This window comes from Schistocerca nitens, chromosome 5 (assembly GCF_023898315.1).
Source record: "Schistocerca nitens isolate TAMUIC-IGC-003100 chromosome 5, iqSchNite1.1, whole genome shotgun sequence".
Taxonomy (NCBI): Eukaryota; Metazoa; Arthropoda; class Insecta; order Orthoptera; family Acrididae; genus Schistocerca; species Schistocerca nitens.
Window position 1 is genome coordinate 427,969,431 of NC_064618.1, and position 24,637 is coordinate 427,994,067.

The 24,637-nt window shown below is 43.0% G+C and overlaps 1 protein-coding gene across 1 annotated transcript in view; it reads left to right on the forward strand.

Moving 5' to 3' along the window:
* The window catches only part of LOC126260505 (uncharacterized), a 654,533-nt gene extending 630,146 nt beyond the window's left edge, over positions 1-24,387 (forward strand). Inside the window, exons 4-5 of the mRNA XM_049957835.1 lie at positions 24,059-24,273; positions 24,383-24,387. Coding sequence (XP_049813792.1) covers positions 24,059-24,273; positions 24,383-24,387 — 220 coding nt within the window. The remainder of the gene's footprint in view (positions 1-24,058; positions 24,274-24,382) is intronic.
* The last annotated feature ends 250 nt before the right edge of the window (positions 24,388-24,637 follow it).

Consider the following 24,637-nt stretch of genomic DNA (forward strand, 5'->3'; position numbering starts at 1 on the left):
AGGGGTTACAGCATTGGTGATTTCAGCTGTAAATAGAAATAATAAGAAAGGTTGGAAGATTATTCTGTTTAGCAAATGTGACAAGAAGCAGATTTCAGGGTACTTGACGGTTCGACGCAAAAGTTATATGTCAAATACAGATAGTATTGAGGATAAGTGGACAAAGTTCGAAACCATCTTACAATATGCATTAGATAAGTATGTGCCAAGCAAGATCGTAAGAGATGGAAAAGAGCCACCGTGGTAAAACAACCGAGTTAGAAAACTGTTACGGAAGCAAAGGGAACTTCACAGCACACATAAAAATAGCCAAAGCCTCGCAGACAAACAAAAATTACACGAAGCGAAATGTAGTGTGAGGAGGACTAAGCGAGAGGCGTTCAACGAATTGAAGAGTAAAATTCTATGCACTGAGTTGACAGAAAATCCTAAGAAATTTTGGTCTTATGTCAAAACGGTAGGTGGATCAAAACAAAATGTCCAGACACTCTGTGACCAAAATGGCACTGAAACAGAGGATGACAGACTAAAGGCTGAAATAATAAATCTCTTTTTCTAAAGCTGTTTCATGGAGGAAGACTGTACTGTAGTTCCTTCTCGAGATTGTCGCACCGATGACAAAATGGTAGATATCGAAATAGATGACAGAGGGATAGAAAAATAAATATAAATATAAATAGAGGAAAGGCCTCTGGACTTGATGGGATATCAGTTCGATGTTACATAGAGTACGCGAAGGAACTTGCCTCCAATCTTGCAGTGGTGTACCGTAGGTCTCTAGAAGAGCGTAGTGTTCCAAAAGATTGGAAAAGGGCACAGGTCACCCCCGTTTTCAAGAAGTGACGTCGAAAAGTTATGCAGAACTATAGACCTACACTACTGGCCATTGAAATTGCTACACCAAGAAGAAATACAGAAGGTAAACGGGTATTCATTGGACAAATATATTATACTATAACTGACATGTGATTACATTTTCACGCAATTTGGGTACATAGATCCTGAGAAATCAGTACCCAGAAAAGCCACCTCTGGCAGTAATAACGGCCTTGATACGCCTGGGCATTCAGTCAAACAGAGCTTGGATGGCGTGGACAGGTACAGCTGCCCATGCAGCTTCAACACGATACCACAGTTCATCAAGAGTAGCGACTGGCGTATTGTGATGAGCCAGTTGCTCGCCCAGCATTGACCAGACGTTTTCAATTGGTGAGAGATCTGGAGAATGTGCTGGACAGGGCAGCAGTCGAACATTTTCTGTATCCAGAAAGGCCCGTGCAGGACCTGCAGCATGCGGTCGTGCATTATCCTACTGAAATGTAGGGTTTCACGGGGATGAAATGTAGACCCTCGGGTCGTAACACATCTGAAATTTTCAAAGTGCCGTCAATGCGAACAAGAGATGACCGAGACGTGTACCCTATGGCACCTCATACCATCACGCCGGGTGATACGCCAGTATGGTGATGACGAATACACGCTTCCAATGTGCGTTCACCGCGATGTTGCCAAACACGTATGCGACCATCATGATGCTGTGAACAGAACCTGGATTCATCCGAAAAAATGTCGTTTTGCCATTCGTGCAGCCAGGTTCCATGTTGAGTACACCATCGCAGGCGCTCCTGTCTGTGATGCAGCATCAAGGGTAACCGCAGCCATGGTCTCCGAGCTGATAGCCCATGCTGCTGCAAACGTCGTCGAACTGTTCGTGCAGATGGTTGTTGTCTTGCAAACGTCCCCATCTGTTGACTCAGGGATCGAGACGTGGCTGCACTAGCTGTCACGGCCATGCGGATAAGATGCCTGTCATCTCGACTGCTAGTGATACGAGGCCGTCGGGATCCAGCACGGCGTTCCGTATTACCCTCCTGAACCCACCGATTCCATATTCTGCTAACAGTCATTGGATCTCGACCAACACGAGAAGCAATGTCGCGATAACGATAAACCGCAAACGCGATAGGCTACAATCCGACCTTTATCAAAGTCGGAAACGTGATGGTGCGCATTTCTTGTCCTTACACGAGGCTTCACAACAACGTTTCACCAGGCAACGCCGGTCAACTGCTGTTTGTGTATGAGAAGTCGGTGGGAAAGTTTCTTCATGTCAGCATGTTGTAGGTGTCGCCACCGGCGTGAAACTTGTGTGAATATTCGGAGTTATGGAGTTATGACATAAATCGTTCAAATTAATACACGACGTGGAGAACATTTAGTTAGGGCACATATGGCACCGGACGCCGATTTCTGATGGTAGGGATGATTTACAAAGAATGGAGTTTAACATGATAATTACAGCAGTGGCATTCACAGACGCTACATAAATGCATGATCACTGACGTACATTCATGCAGTACGTCATCGGTGCATTGACTGCCTACTTTCGCGGATTCCAGGCATGTGCGCTGTGGTACCAGTAAGTAACGACAATTCTGTCTACGAGGTCTTCTTCTGTTTGCACAATGGTTTCATACACCAGCTGCTTCACAAGCCCACAGTGGAAGAAATACAGTCACATTAATTCAATTGACTGAGTGGGCAGGCTACAGGAATACCTCGGCAGGTACATCGCTTCCCAGTTGACTCTCACAAGATTCTTTACAACAATGCTGAAATGGGATGGCACCACATCGTGCTGGAAATACAGTCTGTTTCCAGGCAGACCTCAGAGTCAATCATCCCTATAAGAGAATGTCTGAATGTCATTACACGTTCCCAGTCATCGACATTGACCAAACAGCGCACATCAACACCACTAAAAATGTTCCCTAATATCACAAGTTGACATCAAAGACCATATGTTTGTTTGTTTCTTACCGAAATACATTTGTTTTGTGATTGCGTAGGCTTCCACGGCCAGAGTCAGTCGACATAAAAGTTTTCTGGCCATAATATATAAAACTGCTGCAGCTGGAGGAAAAAAAAAGCGTTTCGGCCACGGTAGCAGCGGCCTCCTTCTGGGTCTACTGGCGCGTTCTAGCCATGCAGTGTCCTTTATATTTTGTTGTTACTGTTCACTGCACATGCCTTTACATCATAATTTTAAAAATATAGTTCGTTTCATTGGTCAATCAAGGTTGAAATGGCTCTGAGCACTATGCGACTTAACATCGGAGGTCATCAGTCCCCTAGAACTTAGAACTACTTAAACCTAATCAACCTAAGGACATCACACACATCCATGCCCGAAGCATGATTCGAACCTGCGACCGTAGCGGTCGCGCGGCTCCAGGCTGCAGCGCCTAGAACCGCTCGGTCACACCGGCTGGCGGTCAATCAACGAAGAAGGTTATGGCGGTGGAGGGAGAGCGTAATCTCAGTTGTCTACTGGCTCTTGTGTTACTTGCTATGATTTGTGGTCACTGTCGAACTTGAAGTTGGCTCCTGTTTACCAAATGCTTGACGTCTGCCGCGCGGCGGCAGTTACTCCCCGGTAGTGCTCGTGCCTCATGTTGACACTGCGGTCTGTTGGTCTCTGATTGCTGGCAGCCAAGATGGGGTAAAACTGAGTCCATCCTCTCTATTCATGTTCTTAGGGTGTTTAAGTATTTCGTTAGCTTCTCTGATATAGCGTTTCGTCATAACCGGCTGCGTGGCCAACACATAGTCTTCTCTGAATTTTATTTCTTTTCCGCCATCTTGCTGATGTTCTGCCACTGCAGATTTCTTGTGTTGCTCTAGACGAATATAGCGCTCATGTTCTCCAATGCGCGTTGCTATTGGCCTGCCAGTCTCACCGATGTATGCCTCTCCATATTCGCATTCCACCTCGCACACGCCTGCAGTGTGTAATGTATCCACCTTGTCCTTAGTGGAGCGTAGCACGTCCTGGACAAGCTCCTGAAGGATGTGAATAGTTTCACCTACTGGCACGTTCGTAAGTAGTAATAGTCTAAGCTGACCATGATCCGTGGGTAAAATTGTATGTCCTTTTAGGCGTTTATGTACTCTACCTTTTTTATTAATTTTAACAAATAGCTTCGGCACGCCTTATTTATTTAACTTGCCCAAAAAATTTCTTTAGCATGGTCAGGTGAGCTAAACCGACCTACAGCAATATTAGCAGCTTGTCTCTGATTTAATTTATGTATTTTGTCATCCATACTTGAGCAGGACTCCACACTCTGCTACAATACTTTAGAGTTGGTCGCATTAGCGCCTTGTATGCAATTTCCTTCAGTAATACATGTTATGCTTTACCAGAAACGTCCGCAGCTCGTGGTCTCGCGGTCGCGTTCTCGCTTCCCAGACACGGGGTCCCGAGTTCGATTCCCGGCGGGGTCAGGGATTTTCACCTGCCTCGAGATGACTGTGTGTGAGTGTGTGTGCGTGTTGTCCTCATCATTTCATCATCATTCATGAAAGTGGCGAAATTGGCCTGAGCAAAGGTTGGGAATTTGTACAGGGTCTGATAACCGCGCAGTTGAGCGCCCTACAAACCAGTCATCATCATTTACCAGAACCCTTTCTACAAAAGAGTCATACATTCTCCTTGTAGAGTCTCTGGTTATTAAACAAACTGTACGGACGAATTTCTGACTGTAAATTGTGGGAAAAAAGGTCCTATTAACATGTTTCCGGAAACGCATCGTTGCCATGGAAGATGTTGCTGAGGAGTGAAAGTTCCTCTGACCACGTGCCATGCGTTCCTTGTTTGTTTCAGAATGTGAGATTCATGCAGCATACTGTAAGCAGCAGAACGGGAACAAACCGAGATGGTGTTTGTGTAGGGCCAAGCAGACCGTTTGGTCGTGGAGCAGTATGGCTATACCTGAAAAAGTATCCTCACAGACACGAACAACATCACTCAACAGGGAGGCGGCGAACTGTGCGTACACCATATTTGAAGTACGAGGTTCTACAGGATACTCAGACGAACCCTAGTATGAGTTCCAAGCAACAGCCCGCCGACATGGTGTAAGCGAAAGTACGACCACCGCTATTATCCTTATCACATGAAATCCCATGGAGGCCACTTTGATCATCTGTTGTGGCCTGGATGCGACGCAGCTCTGTACTGTGTCCCGGGACAATTTGTTGTAGTTGCAGGCACACCGTCCATTTCCGGACACATGTTAATAACATCCTTTTTCTAGCACTCCCAGTCGGGACCAGGTCTCTGTAGTCTGTTGGTTTTATTAACGTTCACGTTGTATATATGAAACTCAATAAAAAAATGAATACGTCCAAATTAACAAAATGCACTCTGTCTATTCTCACTTGTGGTTCTACCGACACCCATACTTATGTAGTGGAATGGAACACCTTTGTTTCATTTAGTGTCTCAGAGTAGCAGGACAGAAAATCAGATTTATTCTTCCATGTATAACGTTTTTATATTTAGTCGAAACGTCCTCGCAACGACACAGCACCACAAAACAGGTGAATAAAATGTCTAGTGTTCCCCTTCTCGATGTGACTTACCTTATCTGACCTGAATATAGTTCACCAACTCAAAACGTTGTTCTTTGTGAGCACCTACTACGAACATTTATTGAATAAGACTGACAGGAGAATATTTTTAAAGTACTTCCGTGCATGTAGCGGACTACGTCTCACTCTTGCTCTCTTCTACAATCTAATAAATCAAATACTTTTGTTAGTAAAATTTTTGAACGGTGCGGAACTGAAATAAAAACAAGAGATTTGCCCTATGATTATAATTGTTATTGTCCTACAAAATTTACAAAATCCTACACGTTTAACTGATCAGTGTACAACTATTCGCTGCTCGATTTCTTAGTACGAGTTTGAAAATGGTATGAAAAGTCCAAGATCTATTTACTGACTGAAGTATCGACTAATTATCCTTATCAAGAGTTGAATTCAGTACATATTCAGAGCAAAAATGCCCATACATTGATCGTAGCCGTTAGTGCCAGTCTGCTATGCATTCTGCAAGAAGACCTAAGCAACCTCACTGCTGCACTGTAGCATACCAAGTCCTAAAGAAAAAGTATACATCACCTTGTGTTGCTGAGCAGGTAAAATGAGAGGTGCGGTATATGCTGAGAGGTGCAGTATATGCTTGTTGTTCTCACGTCCTCAATACGAACTTATTACTGCGAACTTATGACTGCACTCCAGTCTAGCTCTCTCTCTCTCTTTCTCTCTCTCTCCCCCTTTCAGTGCCAACATACTGTAACGACGTTGATTATACTTCATACCAATGTCGTGGTTTCTATCCACAGCAGTGTCAATTACAATACATTGGACTTTAGTCTGACTATCACATACAACTTCTAGCGACCACTTCCTGGCCTATACTGTCCGCCGTCTCGCAACGACAACGGACACAAATTACATCTGCCTGATTTGTCCGCTTAGATAGCTGGGCGATTAGCGCCGCGGATTGACAACCGAAGGGGTCATTGTCATTCATCCGCCGCAGATGTGTGTCTTTATTGCGATTCCTCTAAATGACACTTAGCGTCTTTAGCCGACGGTTTCATACCTGGCACTTTTTATATGAGAACTTACCTTAAATACATTAGAAATACTACGAAATTAAAAATTAATGACCATGCATTCACCACCACCATCAGCCATTGTTCTTCATAGAAAATTTCGAAGAACGGAAACTATCTAAATGGTGGCGATGCATTTTTAATTTGACCTCGTACAATACAACGATGTCTGAATTGTTGAACCGGGAGAGTTACTTACATCTGAAAGAAAACCGAACAATCTGCGGGCGATTTAATGAATAGGAGGCCGACACATACGGGTATTTATTTATCTGATCGCAAAGACAGTTACTGACTGTAATGAAAACAAGAAAGATCATTAAGAAGTAAAACAGGGGCAGCAGGAAATGGAGATTCAAAATGCTTAATATGGCAGGAAACTGATGATGATGACGATGACTGTATATAACTCAGCTCAGATCGATTCCGCCCTGGACAGTTTCAAATACGGAGATCATAGAATTTCTAATTACGACAACCTAGAGTCTGTATTAAACAATTTATTTGTCGAGTTCCGGAAGAATAGATATACCTTATAATAGATGAAATCAGCGTTCCCGTATAACGGAAAAGCAAAGTTTTTCAGCCAACACAGTACTCCTTCCGTTCTGCTACCTCATGCAAGATAGGAAATTTGTTAGGCAAAGAAAGCACACTGAAAATATCTTTGGTATCTCTGAAATATGATCGTAATTTCATAGACCATTAAACGAGCATATAAATAACGCAGACCAGACGATCTGTACAATGAAACTACTGTGTCGATTTTACTAACCCAAATACTCTGAATATTCCTCACCGTTTATTGTGATTTTAGAATTATTTTTCTGTATACAGAGTTTGTGGCATTGTGTTTGTAGATCGTACACTAATAATGGTCGCTGAACAAGTTTTTTAAACTGGATCCCTACCTTTTGCGTTTAATTTGCTACGAATTACGCCATCCGAGAAGCCTTTCGTATTTGGAATCGTATTTCGGAAAGGGGCAGAGTTGTGACTTGTTACATACGAGATGTGCCCATAAAATAACGGAATACTTAGCTATTGTCATCTTTAATATAGTCCTCTCCTCTATCCCTAAAACGCTCCATGTGACTTTCCCGTTGATGAAAAGAGAGCTAGATCTCTTCCTCTGTGGGTTCCATTTAACGCTGATTTGACCTTGGGGAATAGATAAAAGTCACATGATGCTATGCCAGCCAAATAAGGTGGGTTTTCTAATATTAAGATGCTGTAACTTCTCAGAAGGCTCTTAATAAACACACCGAGAGAAGCGGTGCAGTGGTTACCTCACTGGACTCGCATTCGAGAGGACGTCAGCTTAAACCAGAATTTATCCATCCCGATTTAGGTTTCCGTGATTTCCCTAAATTGCTACAGGCAATTGCTGGGATGGTTCCATTGAAAGGGCACGGTCGACTTCCTTTCCTAATACGATGGAACCGACGACCTCGCTGTTTGCTCCCCTCCCTCCAATCAAGCAAACATCTTAACAGACAATGAGATATGAACGGTGCGATGTCTTGATGAAGAACCCATGACTTTTCTTCGCGTATTTTTTTCGTATTTTCTCACGGAACTGAGACAGATTAGTTGTTTTGACCTTCAGAACCCTAGTGAGGATTCACAATTCCAAGAACATCGAAACAACAAAAATCAACAGGGCTTTGAATCTTTATTTGCTCATTCAAACTCCTTCGCTGTCGGTGAAACACGGCCCTCCCAGTGCACGGATTGGCTCTTAGTTTCCGAACCATAAGCGAGAAATCAAGATTCATCACATATTATCACTCTTTCTAAGAAAGTGGGATCACTTTCATTGGTATTCAAAGGGTCAATAGAAATATTCTGACGAGCTTTCTTCGTTCCATTGTGGGAATTTTCCGCATCAGTTTCCCACACATTTTTGTCACGTTAAACAGGCAACGTAAAATTTGCACTAGTTGTTCTTCGTAAATCAATCGAGTACTCAACCGACAGTCAGTTCGTATTAGATTACATAGATTTTGGATACTTTCATCCGCTTTTGATTTTGAAGGGTTTCCCCGGTGAGCGTCATTTTCAGCTTCTTCCCGGCCATCTTGAAAACTCTCGAACCACTCAAAAACTCGCGCGCGTGATAAACAGTCTTGGCCATACATTTCTTCACTAACAGCTTTACCAAGTTTCATGTGAAACTTCACGACAGTAGGATGCTCTGTTATTAGACTTATCATTTTTCGGGCGAAACAAAATAACAGCTCCTACACAAATGAAGGCCACGGCCACAATTATTTTTCTGCAGCCACCAGAGGTGATGCATTTTACTGACAAGGCTTCACGCTTCACGGCTATTTGTCGCTTTTCTTTCGTGCATGCATACTTACACTGTGATATCATCAGTTTCTTTATTTTACAACCACACCCCGATAATCGTAGTTGCATATAACAAGCATGGGGTAAAATTCTCAATATTTAAGCCCATTCTACGCAACATCCCGGACGTGCTAGACCCACAGATACGTTGAATAGCATCTGCAGAATGCGTAAGGAGAGGCTGACATGTTGAAGCTCCGTTGGATAGTCCGTAGCTCAGCGCTGGAGAACAGCATGCTAGTGGATTCTAAATTCTGCCAGCTGCACATTTTAAATTGTCACATTCATGTCACAAGTTGGCTTTTGTTATTCCCTCAGTCACGACAGGCCTCTCTTACAACAGCACACCACTTCAAACAGAACGTCGAAATTTTATTTTCAAACGAGAACCTAAGTTTCTCTCTTGTGATAATATGAATGTATCAAGAATTGATTGGTATAGATACTAAGACTGTCCCAGTACAGTTGTTGAAGGACAAAACCTTAGCAGTAGACTCGCTCCGATAATATCGAATAAATTAAAGTTTTGTATCTTCTATGCTTATATGTGGTCATAGCTCGTATGCAGGTTAATTCTTCTGATTCAGTTGTTCATATACTATATTACCTGCTGATTTGCTTTGAAAGGCATGGGTCAACAGACGCCTGGTTCATAGCAGTGACACTGTAGCACATTAATTCTATGAATAGCTTCAGTTTACTATCATCTGTGACGTCAGGAAAAAAAGGCTAGTGTCTTTGATTAGTGATGAAAACGTTCTCGGTCCCGGCTTCGAATTTTGATTTCGGTGACGGCCTTGTCAAAGAAGACGAAGAGGTTCAGGGCACTCTTGTCTTAGGCATGGGATACTGTCCCAATAGGGGAAGAATGAGCAATGATCAATGGCATCATGATGCAGAAGCCAATTGAAACAACTGCATTAAAGACACCTAGGGTGTATCCACATGACATGTAGCCTGTAATTGAAAAGTGTCATGACGATCTCTCCATTGCTAAAAAAGATTGAATAATCAACGAAAGCATAACGTTCTACGAGACGAGACGTGGAATTTTAAAAGCTTGAACGTGGTTGGGAAGCTAGAAAATCTGAAATGGGAAATGTAAGGCTCAATCTAGATATAGTAGGAGTCAATGAAGCGAAAAGGAAAGAAGGCTAGGATTTCTGGACAGATGGGTATAGGGTAACGACAACAGCAACAGAAAATGATATAACGGGAGTAGGATTCGTTATGAACAGGAGGGCGGGACAAAGATTGTGTTATTGTGAACAGTTCAATAATACGGTTGTTCTTATCAAAAACAACAGCAAAGCAGCACCCAATAACGATAATTCAGGTACAAATGCCGGCGCCGCAAGATGAAGATGAAGAGAGAGAGAAAGTATATGAGCGTATTGAAAGGAAAATACTGTATATAAAGGGAGATAAAAATCTAATAGCCATGGGCGACGCAATGCAGTTGTAGGGGAAGGAGTTGAAGAAAATGTCACAGGAGACTATGGGCTTGGTACAAGAAATGGGAGAGGAGAAAGGCTAATTTTAGTTCTACAATAAACTTCAGCTAGTAACAGCGATACTCTGTTCAACAGTCAGAAGACATGGCGACAGGCTCGGAGACCATGGCTGCGGTTACCCTTGACGCTCCATCACAGACAGAAGCGCCTGCGATGGTGTACTCAACGACGAAACTGGGTGCACGAACGGCAAAACGTCATTTTTTCGGATGAATCCAGGTTTTATTTACAGCATCATGATGTCGCATCCGTGTTTGGCGACATCGCGATGAACGCACATTGGAAGCGTGTATTCGTCACAGCCATACTGGCGTATCACCCGGCGTGATGGTATGGGGTGCCAAAGGTTACACGTCTCGGTCACCTCTTCTTCGCATTGACGGCACTTTGAACAGTGGACGTTACATTTCAGATGTGTTACGACCCGTTGCTCTACACTTCATTCGATCCCTGCGAAATCCTACATTTCAGCAGGATAATGCACGACCGCATGTTGCAGGTCCTGTACGGGCCTTTCTGGATACAAAAAATGTTCGAATGCTGACGTGGCCAGCACATTCTCCAGATCTCTCACCAGTTGAAAAGGTCTGGTCAATGGTGGCCGAGCAACTGGCTCGGCACAATACTCCAGTCACTACGCTTGATGAACTGTGGTATCTTGTTGAAGCTGCATGGGCAACTGTACCTCTACACGCCATCTAAGCGTATCAAGGCCGTTATTACAGCCGGAGGTGGTTGTTCTGAGTACTGATTTCTCAGGATCTGTGCACCCAAATTGCGTGAAAATGTAACCACATGTCAGTTCTAGTATAATATATTTCTCCAATGAATACCAGTTAATCGTCTGCATTTCATTTTGGTGTAGCAATTTTAATGGCAGTAGTGTATGCTACGTTAAAACTATTCTTGCAAGAACTTTTTAATAAGCATAATGTAGTGAGCGAATCGCGTAAGTAATGAGTGCACAGGCGGCTCTGGTGTGAATCAGCGAATAGTGTGGGGCTACTGGAGCGCCACAAAACGTGCGCTGTGGCCGGACTGCGGGCCATGTGGCAGCGTAACGGCGCGGGTGCAACCCACGCCACGCCAGACAGGAAATGGATGCGTGCACGTGCCGAGCCGACTGGCGGCCAGGAGAGTCCGCGATTGCGTGGCAGCTGCGGCCACGTGCCGCTGCTGCGGTAAGGCGGCGCCGTGTGCGGGATCGGCGCAAGCCTCGCTTCCTGCTCACCGCTTATGGCCCGCCTTTTAATCAGGCGGCTCGTTTCTTATGCGAGACTTCAACGGCCTCGAGAATAAATGACCATTCGCGGCATATGAAGCGAAGGAACACGCAATCAGCAGACCAAAGCGCTCTGTACGTCGTCACGCTACACCATTAAATTCACTTAACGATGTAATTCCTGGCGCTTTCGATTGAACTTCCGCCTCTGATGCAGTTATGGATCGTTACTGCTCCTCGGTCAAACCTTTAACAGGCTGGGACTTCACTGCGGAGAAGTACAGCTAGAAGGTTAGTGATGTGTTTTTTATGCCTGAAACGTCAAAGCTTTTTATGGACATCACAACATTTGCTACGTTAAGAGTGAATATAACTGAAAAAAAAACTTTTACTGTTCCCTAAACTTTAGGGATTTGCTGAAAACATCCAGAATCGGATATCTAAAGGCTGACTCAGCTGTCCCTACTAATGGGTTTTATACAACATGCAACTCCTTCAAGCACCACATTCAAAAATTTGATATTATCTTACCCGCTACACCCAAACTACTAGTCCTACAAAACAAATGAGCAGGACCTTTTATAGAAAATCTAACGTAGTTAAAATATGAACAGGGATAAGTTTTAGATAGTGGCCATAATTTTCGGATTACTCAAGGGAAACGTACAAATCTGGCCTTAAACTGCGTTTCCCTTGAATAACTCAGAAATTACAGCCTCCAGCCAAAACGTATCCCAGCACAAAATTTACGTAGATAAAATTTCCTACTAGAAGATCCTGCTCATATTTTCTGTAGGACTAACAGTTTGGGCATAGTGGGTGAGAGAACATGAAAATCAAGTGCTTGGTTTTTGATGGTGTCGCAGGTGGCATAAAACCGATCGGTAGTAACAGCTGAATCACCCTTTGTGATAACTGCGCTCATGCACTGTGATCTGAGGTTTTGACATAGAGGGTGAGAGAACATGAAAATCAAGTGCTTGGATTTTGAAGGTGTCGCAGGTGGCATAAAACCAATCGGTAGGGGCAGCTGAATGACCCTTTATGATACCTGAGCTCATGCATTGTGATCTGAGGTTACTTCCCGCCTTCTGTGTGAAGAAGAAACACAGAAAAAGCAAAGAGTGTTAGCACCTTGGTAAAACATATTCAAATAACATAGGAGTAACATTCTTCTTACAGAACTACATTTCCCTTGCGTCATTTGATCTTAACCGGAAAACTTAAGTTTCACTGTAGTATGGTTTGAGAGTAAATCGGAGAAAGACGAAGGTAATGAGAAGTAGTAGAAATGAGAACAGCGAGAAACTTAACATCAGGATTGATGGGCACGAAGTCAATGAAGTTAAAGAATTCTGCTACCTAGGCAGTAAAATAACCAATGACGGACGGAGCAAGGAGGACATCAAAAGCAGACTCGCTATGGCAAAAAAGGCATTTCTGGCCAAGAGAAGTCTACTAATATCAAATACCGGCCTTAATCTGAGGAAGAAATTTCTGAGGATGTACGTCTGGAGTACAGCATTGTATGATAGTGAAACATGGACTGTGGGAAAACCGGAACAGAAGAGAATCGAAGCATTTGAGATGTGGTGCTATAGACGAATGTTGATAATTGGGTGGACTGATAAGGTAAGGAATGAGGAGGTTCTACGCAGAATCGGAGAGGAAAGGAATATGTGGAAAACACTGATAAAGAGAAGGGACAGGATGATAGGACATCTGCTAAGACATGAGGGAATGACTTCCATGGTACTAGAGGGAGCTGTAGAGGGCAAAAACTGTAGAGGAAGACAGAGATTGGAATACGTCAAGCAAATAATTGAGGACGTAGGTTGCAAGTGCTACTCTGAGATGAAGAGGTTAGCACAGGAAAGGAATTCGTGGCGGGCCGCATCAAACCAGTCAATAAACTGATGAACAAAAAAAAAAAAAAAGTGGTAGTTGACTGAGCGAGAGAGGATGCTCTGGTTGAACCTGGTTCACCAAGATGTATTTCGGTTGCCAGCCGATCAGCAACATCAGCACGAAGCAAATTTTCGCAGAATTTCCTATTCATCTTCCTCAGGCCAAGTTCCATCTACCTGGAATTGCAAAACACAGTACCAATGGCGTACATAATAGTATGAATGGGTCCATTTAGTAGCAAGAGGAAGGCATCATACGTGACCAATCGATTCGGTTCACAAATGGCAGGTCGCTTTTGTACACGCTAAACCCCAATCCCCCAGCCCCCCCCCCCCCCCCCTTTTCAGTAACCACCCCTGAAGTTCATGGCGTGACATCAGCTTACAACTGACGGGATGGATTTGAACATTTTTCATCACCGTAAATGGTTTCGGCAAACTCGTATTTTCCCAGAAATCTACGAAACATGGCTTTAAGACTTCTGCCTGTGTACCTACAAAGCGTCCAGGGCCAAGCGAAAAACTCGCGTACTTCAGTTGAAAGTCACGCTTTTGAGAATGAATTTTCCCATATCAAAGTAATGCACTCCTATTTTCGTGTTTGCTAAACTATAACGATTTGATGACACTCTTGTTAAGTTATCCATTACGTCCAGTAATATTACCAATGTCATAAGACATCCACACCGATATTTATATTTAAATATTATGTTAAATTCAGTTGACGTTACACATCCATAATCGTCGAATGTGTCTCAATTTACCATCAAACCGTTGCATTTGCTTTCAGCATCAGTCTCATTTGGACAAACATTAGTTTTCCCTCTGTATTCCTTCCTTACAACCCAAAGGTTAAATTCTTTTGCACTGAAGCGCCGCTAGGGAAGTGACCAAGGCATGTGACAATGATGAGCAGAGAACCTATGCTCCAAGGTAAAATTCACTTAACTTCTTTGGAAGGTAGGAGACGAGGTACTGGCAGAAGTAAAGCTGTGGGTACCGGGCGTGAGTCATTCTTCGGTAGCTCAGATGGTAGAGCACTTGCCCGCGAAAGGCAAAGATCCCGAGTTCGAGTCTCGGTCGGGCACACAGTTTTAATCTGCCGGGAAGTTTCAATACTGTGATCTTTCGCAAATAATATATGATTAGTACGGTATTTAGTTCGTAGTAAGTCACCCTTTTGTTTATGTAGTATTGTGTTGTAGTTTCCGCGCGGTCAGGGGCGTCTTGTCACTCACGGTCCGCGCGGTTCCCCCCATGGGAGGTTCGAGTCCTCCCTCGGGCATGGGAGTCTGTGTCGTGCTTAGCGTGAGTTAGTTAGATTAAGTAGAGTGTAAACTTAGGGACCTCAGCAGTTTGGTCCCATAAGAACTTACCAAAAGGTTTAAAATTTATCCAGCTGTTTGTTCAATAATTTTTCAGTTGCACAATCTGCATAACGTAGGAAGTGTAGCCTTCGACCAGCACCGCAATGAATACTATACTTTCTTGCTTGCCACAGACGACAGCATGTTGGAAGAGGCTAACGCTGAATTTTGATTTGTGCCGCTTATGTATTATCAACGTACTACTTGAACCAGATAGTAATATTTTTCGACATTCGAATTCATTATACAGGTCATCGTCGAACGATTTTGGAGCCGAAGAACGTAATGACTATTTTTGCCGAACATCTCTATCATGAGGACGAAGCTGGCGGTGTACAGTGGAAGGTGTAGAGACTATTGATACTGAAGTTGGTCATACCATTTTGGCAATATCCACATTGCACTTAAACAGTACTTCATCACTTCCGGATGAGTCTAGTGAACCGGGCACCAACCGATCGATCTACGTAGCCACACCCCTTGAGTAAAATTAAAAGCGGCAGCGATAGCCAACAAGCACCAAGTCGGATCTTGCAAACACTTGAATAGAATGGAGCAACAACAGCACTGAAAAGGAAGAAGGATTTAACATTTTGTGAAAGTGTTATGTTCACAGTAAGGACAAGATACTAATACCAGATAGATAAATGGTCATTTGATCGATTTGTCGAATCCCGTCGACATAAAGAGCACGTGTCAACGAAAATACGGCAGCTGTGGGCTGCAGGTGTAGCGCTTCAGTATAAGACAAGCACTGATGTTTGCTGCATCATTATCTTCGGCGAAGAATTTCAAATCGGAATATATAATTCATCAACGGTACTTCACGAATAACGTCTGACAGAAGGAGGCAGAAATTATCGACGATGTATAGTGACTGTAACCGTTTTGCATCACTCAGCCGGCGTCACTTACTACGGGTTCTGATTGTGATTACGTGATCAGCACCGACCCGACACGATGTGCGTCGGACGAATATTCGAGGCAAGTTCTAAAAAAAAATGGCTCTGAGCACTATGGGACTTAACTTCTGAGGTCATCAGTACCCTAGAACTTAGAACTACTTAAACCTAACTAACCTAAGGACAACACACACATCAATGGTCGAGGTAGGATTCGAACCTGAAACCGTAGCGGTCGCGCGGTTCCAGACTGTAGCGCCTAGAACCCCTCGGCCACTCCGGCCGCGCAAACGTTATCACACAACGGAGAAAAATGAAGCGTTGTCGCAGTTACTCGTATATGTAAAGTACCGCAGTCGTTCACGTGCAATATTCCATCACAGTATCCGGAAAGTTATCTTACGCCTACGAGAAACCAGTGAAAACTTTGGTTCGAGTAGTTAAAAATGCTCCAAACCCGGAAAACTGACGAATTTCATTTACAGAACATGTCCTGAGAACGTTTTAAAGCCGTATGTTGCTAATAACAAATTTTCTCTGATATTTGATTCCTGTCGTGGACAAACTAATACCACAATGTGGGACAGCATATTTGCAGATGAGCGTCAATCAAGATGCACAGTGAAAGTAATACCACCAAACTTGTCTCAGATATGTGACGTTTATTTTTATCGACAGGTCAAAAATCTTGATTTCGAGATTTGAAAATTGCAATGTGCTTCTGGAAACCCAGATCAAATCGTACAGTCACGCGATAACAATTCATAGCGTAGTTTATTATCAATTTTCAGCGCCAATTTTTTGGGCAGTGTCGTCGTATGCATGGTGCTCATCAGCATTAACTCACGAAAAAGAAATATTTTAAAATGTAAACGAAGTATGTTTTCCACCGAAACTTCGGAAGGAACGTTGTACTTATAGTAGCGCGAATATTACTATCATTAGATTTTCTTGATGGCGTGTGTGTATTTTCTTTGAATCTTTATACTTGTATAACTCGTACCATACTTTTATTACTAATATTGGACGCGGTCGTGTCGGAAGGGGGAGGGGCGATACGGAAGTAGTAGGCTGTAAGTTGGAAATTTGGACTGGATGGGACGAATGCACTAACAGCCGCTCGCGTTAAAGGGGAAGTCCGTGATAGAGTCACGGTTCAGCACATATTTTCCGTTGCCGCCACTGAATTATTTCAGTGCTCTCATGCGGCTGACGTCATTATTTCTCTTTCATCATATACCATACTTTTTATTGCTGGAAGAAAATTGAGGACATGTAACAGAATTGGTGAACTAGCCATTGTGAAGTGACCAGGATTAAAATTTTTATTCGTTACTGAACCAAGCCGTCTGAGGAATTTATTTGCCTACCTTCTCATTACTACTTACTGAGTTACTTACCTCAGTAATCTTCCTGTTTTACCAACTTCGATGCGGGAAAACTACGAACAAGTTGTTCCATATGCACAAATAAAAGTAATTATCCACTACACAATTTGATACGTCACTGAGTGGAGAAAGTTTCAGCATCATGCCAGAGGGTTCTTAGTTTGTGTTTCCAAAGGCGCTTTCGCGATGCATGCATTCATCTCCCATTACAGGAGGATGCAGCCCAGTAACCATACAAGACCACATGCCACAGAGACTCTGAAGATGAGGAGTAGATAACTCAAACTTCCCTCTAAGTCAAATTGACTCGAAGTCTCATTTACTGGGAAGACGGGAACAATAATAATAATTAAGAGAAAATGTATGCTGTCTTGACGATACAAGATGGACTTATTATGTTTCTATAGTATTTATGTAGTTGACTTACGGTGCAACACCATGAGTATTTTATAATGTCATAATCTCCTTCCACAACCAGTGACTTCAAGCGGTTTCTGCTGCGCTAGTGACTACGCAACGCAAACAGCTTGGATCGTGTGAATTTAGTTCAAAGACGACCACTGGCTGATCGAAACATATCACGGCATCGTTTTGTACTCAAGTGAATCTGCCGTAAAAAAGAAACTAAATAAATGATAAAGGATGTGAGTAATATCACCTAGTACTATGCGCAGAAATTTTAAAGAGGATTATATTTATGGGAAATGGCCCAGCTCTCCAATTGCTCCTCAAAACACTCCCATTCCCCTAGGGCCTCTATTTCCTGTGGGGACGAAAACATGACCACGGGATATGAGATTAATACAGAATAACATTCCTTTTCGCAGGTGGTAGAGGACAACTTGGAAACCGTAATGTTGCGTCAGACATCCGTGACAGGGCTTCGTTCGAACGAAATAATGTACATAGAAGGTAAAGCATAGATTTATGCATAGAGTTATAAGACATTTTAACAGAAATTTAGTCGCACTGGTCTGTGGTGTCCTTGATCCTTACTTATCATTGAGACATGCACTGCGAAGCATTGTAGATACAATAACGTGAGACGTCAGCAATGGAACAATAACATATCGTGGTCTTGCACCAAGAGTCTAAACAGTTCCTTCGGAAGTAAATGTAATAATGTTTTACGTGCATGTCATTTCTACATCTCGTCGCAAATTTGTTTGGTATACTTCACTGATACTGACACGTTCTAGTGCTATAGTTTGCAAGCATCTATCTCCCAGTCAACTTTTAATTCGATTATTCCTTGTTTTCTTCTCCCGCGGATAAAGCACACCATCGTTTAATATCTCTAAAATTGCAAAGCAATCTGATATTAAATATTATGAATCTTGTCCAAACTTCTCACATGGTGTAATTGAAACGTCTATAGAATCACGAAGCAAATGAGTTAGAACTTGCACTTGACGTATCTTGAGTTCCACAGGCCAGCAGGAAACCACTGAATTTAAGACAAGTAACGCTTATCCACAGGACAGGTGGCCTGTAATTGAAGAAAGTGTCATGATGATCTCTCCATTGGCAAATGTTTCCGGCTAGTCCCCATTCGGGTCTCCCAACGAAAGGATAACGTTCTACGAGTCGGGGCGTGGAATGTCTGAAGCTTGAACATGGTAGGGAAACTAGAAAATCTGAGAAGCGAAATCCAAAAGTACAATATACATACAGTAGTGGTCAGTGAAGTGTAATAGAAAGAAGACAAGCATTTCTGGTCAGATGATTATAGGTAATATCAGCAGCAGCAGAAAATGGTATATCGGGAGTAGGATTCGTTATGAATAGAAATATAGGGCAGGGAGTGTAATACGGTGAACAATTAACTGATAGCGCTGTTCTTATCAGAATCGGCAGCAAACTAACACCGACAACGATAGGTCAGATATACATGCCGACACGTCACAAGCTGAAGATGAATGGATACAGGAAGTGTACGAGGATATTGAAAGGGCGATACAGTACGTAAGGGGAGATTAAAATCTATTACTCATGGGGGACTGGAATGTGGTTTCAGGGGAAGGAGTATCTTGTTGTTGTGGTCTTCAATCCTGAGACTGGTTTGATGCAGCTCTCCATGCTACCCTATCCTGAGCACGTTTCTTCATCTCCCAGTACCTACTGCAACCTACATACTTCTGAATCTGCTTAGTGTATTCATCTCTTGGTCTCCCTCTACGATTTTTACCCTCCACGCTGCCCTCCAATGCTAAATTTGTGATCCCTCGATGCCTCAAAACATGTCCTACCAACCGATCCCTTCTTCTAGTCAAGTTGTGCCACAAACTTCTCTTCTCCCCAATCCTATTCAATACCTCCTCATTAGTTACGTGATCTACCCACCTTATCTTCAGCATTCTTCTGTAGCACCACATTTCGAAAGCTTCTATTCTCTTCTTGTCCAAACTGGTTATCGTCCATGTTTCACTTCCATACATGGCTACACTCCATACAAATACTTTCAGAAACGACTTCCTGACACTTAAATCTACACTCGATGTTAACAAATTTCTCTTCTTCAGAAACGCTTTCCTTGCCATTGCCAGTCTACATTTTATATCCTCTCTACTTCGACCATCATCAGTTATTTTACTCCCTAAATAGCAAAACTCCTTTACTACTTTAAGTGTCTCATTTCCTAATCTAAACCCCTCAGCATCACCCGATTTAATTTGACTACATTCCATTATCCTCGTTTTGCTTTTGTTGATGTTCATCTTATATCCTCCTTTCAAGACACTGTCCATTCCGTTCAACTGCTCTTCCAAGTCCTTTGCTGTCTCTGACAGAATTACAATGTCATCGGCGAACCTCAAAGTTTTTCTTTCTTCTCCATGGATTTTAATACCTATTCCGAATTTTTCTTTTGTTTCCTTTACTGCTTGCTCAATATACAGATTGAATAACATTGGGGAGAGGCTACAACCCTGTCTCACTCCCTTCCCGACCACTGCTTCCCTTTCACGCCCCTCGACTCTTATAACTGCCATCTGGTTTTTGTACAAATTGTAAATAACCTTTCGCTCCCTATATTTTTCCCCTGCAACCTTCAGAATTTGAAAGAGAGTATTCGAGTCAACATTGTCAAAAGCTTTCTCCAAGTCTACAAATGCTAGAAACATAGGTTTGCCTGTCCTTAATCTTTCCTCTAAGATAAGTCGTAAGGTCAGAATTGCCTCACGTGTTCCAATATTTCTACGGAATCCAAACTGATCTTCCCCGAGGTCGGCTTCTATCAGCTTTTCCATTCGTCTGTAAAGAATTCGCGTTAGTATTTTTCAGCTGTGACTTATGAAACTGATAGTTCTGTAATTTTCACATCTGTCAACACCTGCTTTTTTTGGGATTGGAATTATTATATTCTTCTTGAAGTCTGAGGGTACTTCGCCTGTCTCATTCATCTTGCTCACCAGGCGGTAGAGTTTTGTCAGGACTGGCTCTCCCAAGGCCGTCAGTAGTTCTAATGGAATGTTGTCTACTCCCGGGGCCTTGTTTCGACTCAGGTCTTTCAGTGCTCTGTCAAACTCTTCACGCAGTATCGTATTTCCCATTTCATCTTCATCTACATACTCTTCCCTTTCTATAATATTGTCCTCAAGTACATCGCCCTTGTATAGACCCTCTATATACTCCTTCCACCTTTCTGCTTTCCCTTCTTTGGTTAGGACTGGGTTTCCATCTGAGCTCTTGATAGCCATACAAGTCATTCTCTTTTCTCCAAAGGTCTCTTTAATTTTCCTTTAGGCAGTATCTATCTTACCCTTGTGAGATAAGCCTCTACATCCTTACATTTGTCCTCTAGCCATCCCTGCTTATCTATTTTGCACATCCTGTCGATCGTATTTTTGAGATGTTTGTATTCCTTTTTGCCTGCTTCCTGCGTTTTTATGTTTCCTCCTTTCATCAATTAAATTCAATATTTCTTCTGTTACCCAAGGATTTCTACCAGCCCTCATCTTTTTACCTACTTGATCCTCTGCTGCCTTCACTACTTCATCCCTCAGAGCGACCCATTCTTCTTGTACTGTACTTCTTTCCCCAACTGCTGTCAACTGTTCCCTTATGCTCTCCCTGAAACTCTCTACAACCTCTGGTTCAGTCAGTTTCTCCAGGTCCCATCTCCTTAAATTCCCACCTTTTTGCAGTTTCTTCAATTTTAATCTGCAGTTCATAACCAATAGATTGTGGTCAGAGTCCACTTCTGCCCCTGGAAATGTCTTACAATTTAAAACCTGGTTCCTAAATCTCTGTCTTACCATAATATAATCTATTTGATACCTTTTAGTATCTCCGGGATTCTTCCATGTATACAAACTTTTTTATGATTCTTGAACCAAGTGTTAGCTACGATTAAGTTATGCTCTGTGCAAATTTCTAACAGACGGCTTCCTCTTTCATTTCTTACCACCAATCCATATTCTCCTACTATGTTTCCTTCTCTCCCTTTCCCTACACTCGAATTCCAGTCACCCATGACTAGTAAATTTTCGTCTCCCTTGACTATCTGAATAATTTCTTTTATCTCATCATGCATTACATCAATTTCTTCATCATCTGCAGAGCTAGTTGGCATATAAACTTGTACTACTGTAGTAGGCGTGGGCTTCGTTTCTATCTTGGCGACAATAATGCGTTGACTATGCTGTTTGTAGTAGCTTACCCGCACTCCTATTTTTTTTATTCATTATTAAACCTACTCCTGCATTACCCCTGTTTGATTTTGTATTTATAACCCTGTATTCACCTGACCAAAAGTCTTGTTCCTCCTGCCACCGAACTTCACTAATTCGCACTATATCTAACTTTAACCAATCCATTTCCCTTTTTAAATTTTCCAACCTACCTACTCGATTAAGGGATCTGACATTCCACGCTCCGATCTGTAGAACGCCAGTTTTCTCTCTCCTGATAACAACGTCCTCTTGAGTAGTCCCCGCCCGGAGATCCGAATGGGGGACTATTTTACCTCCGGAATATTTTACCCAAGAGGACGCCATCATCATTTAACCATACAGTAAAGCTGCATGCCCTCGGGAAAAATTACGGCTGTAGTTTCCCCTTGCTTTCAGCCGTTCGCAGTACCAGCACAGCTAGGCCGTTTTGGTTATTGTTACAAGGCCAGATCAGTCAATCATCCAGACTGTTGCCCCTGCAACTACTGAAAAGACTGCTGCCCCTCTTCAGGAACCACACGTTTGTCTGGCCTCTCAACAGACACCCCTCCGTTGTGGTTGCACCTACTGTACGGCCATCTGTATTGCTGAGGCACGCAAGTCTCCCCACCAGCGGCAAGGTCCATGGTTCATGGGAAGGAGTATAAGAAACGGTTACAGGTCTTGGGACAAGGAATGAGAGAGTAGAGAGACTAAATGAGATGTGTAATATATTTCAGCTAGTAATAGCGAACTCTCAGTTCAAGAGTCACAAGAGGAGGTTTTCTTGGAAAATTTCTCTTCGATTATATCTCGATTATTCCTCGCTATATTGTATCGCTATGATTCACATTAATATTGTAAGGCACAAAGGAACTGAAGACATTTCCTTTTTGTCTTAATTCATGGTGAATATCGTCTACGCTTTTGGACATCTGCGGAATAACAGGCACCACATGTATTAATATTGTAGTTATTTTCCAATAAAATGATATTCATTCAAGCGATACAGGTGTTGAATGGACGGTTATAGTAAAAAATCCAGATGAGTGCGAGTGGGACTCTTGTACCGTGGTTAAGTACAATCTTAATTATGTGTACAGGTAGATCATCCATGTCGGTAATCGAGAACATGGACGATTTTTGTCCGATATCGATGTCAGTATTGGCATAGCATCACTGTCGGGAATTACCAAAACTTTCGAGAATATTTTATATTTTAGGTTGAAATTTTTATGTAACTTCACATTCAATTATTTATGATTATTCATATATTTTACTACGTTTCGAGTTACAATAAAATGTAATACTAAGCGTCAATTGCAGTTGCGTTGAATTATTCTGCCCCTGTCCATCTTGGGACTGTTGGTAAGGTCTGACGGAAAACTCAAAAGTATGAAACGGTACATATGGTCCCAGGGCTATCGTTTTACGTAAATGTCGAATTGTTCTGTATAACACTTCCAACGATATTTTATGTGCTATCGGAACCTCACCCAAGCAATGGAGGTACCTTCCTTCATATGTTATCTATCCTTCATAGGTTGCTTCGGAACGTTGCAGATGTACTGCCAGAGAAATTTTTTAATGGCTAAAGAACATTTTTTATGTGATGTAATTCCAGTTCACAATTTTCGGATTTTTTCTCTGACTGGTACTGTAAAATCTTGCTTCTTGTCAAATTTCGTTAGCCTAGGTCAGCTGAAATCACCCCATAGATATTTCTGGGTGATTTCGCGTGTATCAAAATATGTAACATAAATGGCTGTATCTTTGATTTTTTACATTATATATGTACCCGTTCTTGAGGAAAAAAGGGTCTTAACAGTTGGATAGATAGACAGACAGACAGAAGGATACCAAAGTTGTGCTATAAGGCTACCGATTTCATATACTGACGTTCGGAACCTTAAAGAGGAAGACACTCAAACGCAGTATGGGCAGAATTCTCGTATGCTACTCGATACGGGCTTGTAAAACTTTCAACGTCGACATTTTTCTAAAATGCTTGAGAAGTACATCGAACTAGAGTAGCGGCTTTGTTCTACAGCTGAGCGAAAAGTGTGCATAATCGATGACAAGTCGTGTGCACGCTTCCCTTGCAGTAGTTTCCATGGAAACAGTATCAAAGTAGCTTCTAGATCGCAGGGATGTTGATCACACAATGAGGTTTCCCCATCAGTACCGGAGCCGCTCGACTGCCCTCCACGCACAGCACCAGCGACCGCTGCTGGGTCACCGGAGGTTCCTGCAACTGACAGGCCGGTGTTGTCTGTTGCAGCTACGACGCGCGCGGCAAATTCTCGCAGGAGACGGAGCACTGGAAGCAACGGCACGTGCTGGGCGAGCGCGCCAGCTTCGAGACGGCGGGCGGCGGCGCCACGGCGGCACTCACCTTCCGGCGCGTCGTCGAGCGCGACCAGGGCGTCTACCGCTGCCGCGTCGACTTCCGGCTGTCGCCGTCGCGCAACACCCGCTTACACCTCACCGTCGTCGGTGAGTATCTCCCGCAAATACGTAACGAAAGTAGCCGTCCTCCCAACGCCTGATCAGTATCGCCCTACGTACTACATCTACAGGTATATCATATCACACTTTCTGGCAGATTGAAACTGTGTGCTGGACAGAGACTCGAACTCGGGACTTTTGCCTTCACAGTGAAGTGCTCTTCCGACTGAGCTATTCAAGTGCGACTAATGCCCCGCCCACACAGCTTCAGTACTGCCAGTTTCTCGTCCCCTACCTTCCAAACTTCACAGAAGCTCTGCAGCGAGCCTTGCAGAACTAGCACTCGTAGAAAAAAGGATATTGCGGAGACATGGCTTAGACACAGCGTAGCGGATGTTTCCAGGATGAAATT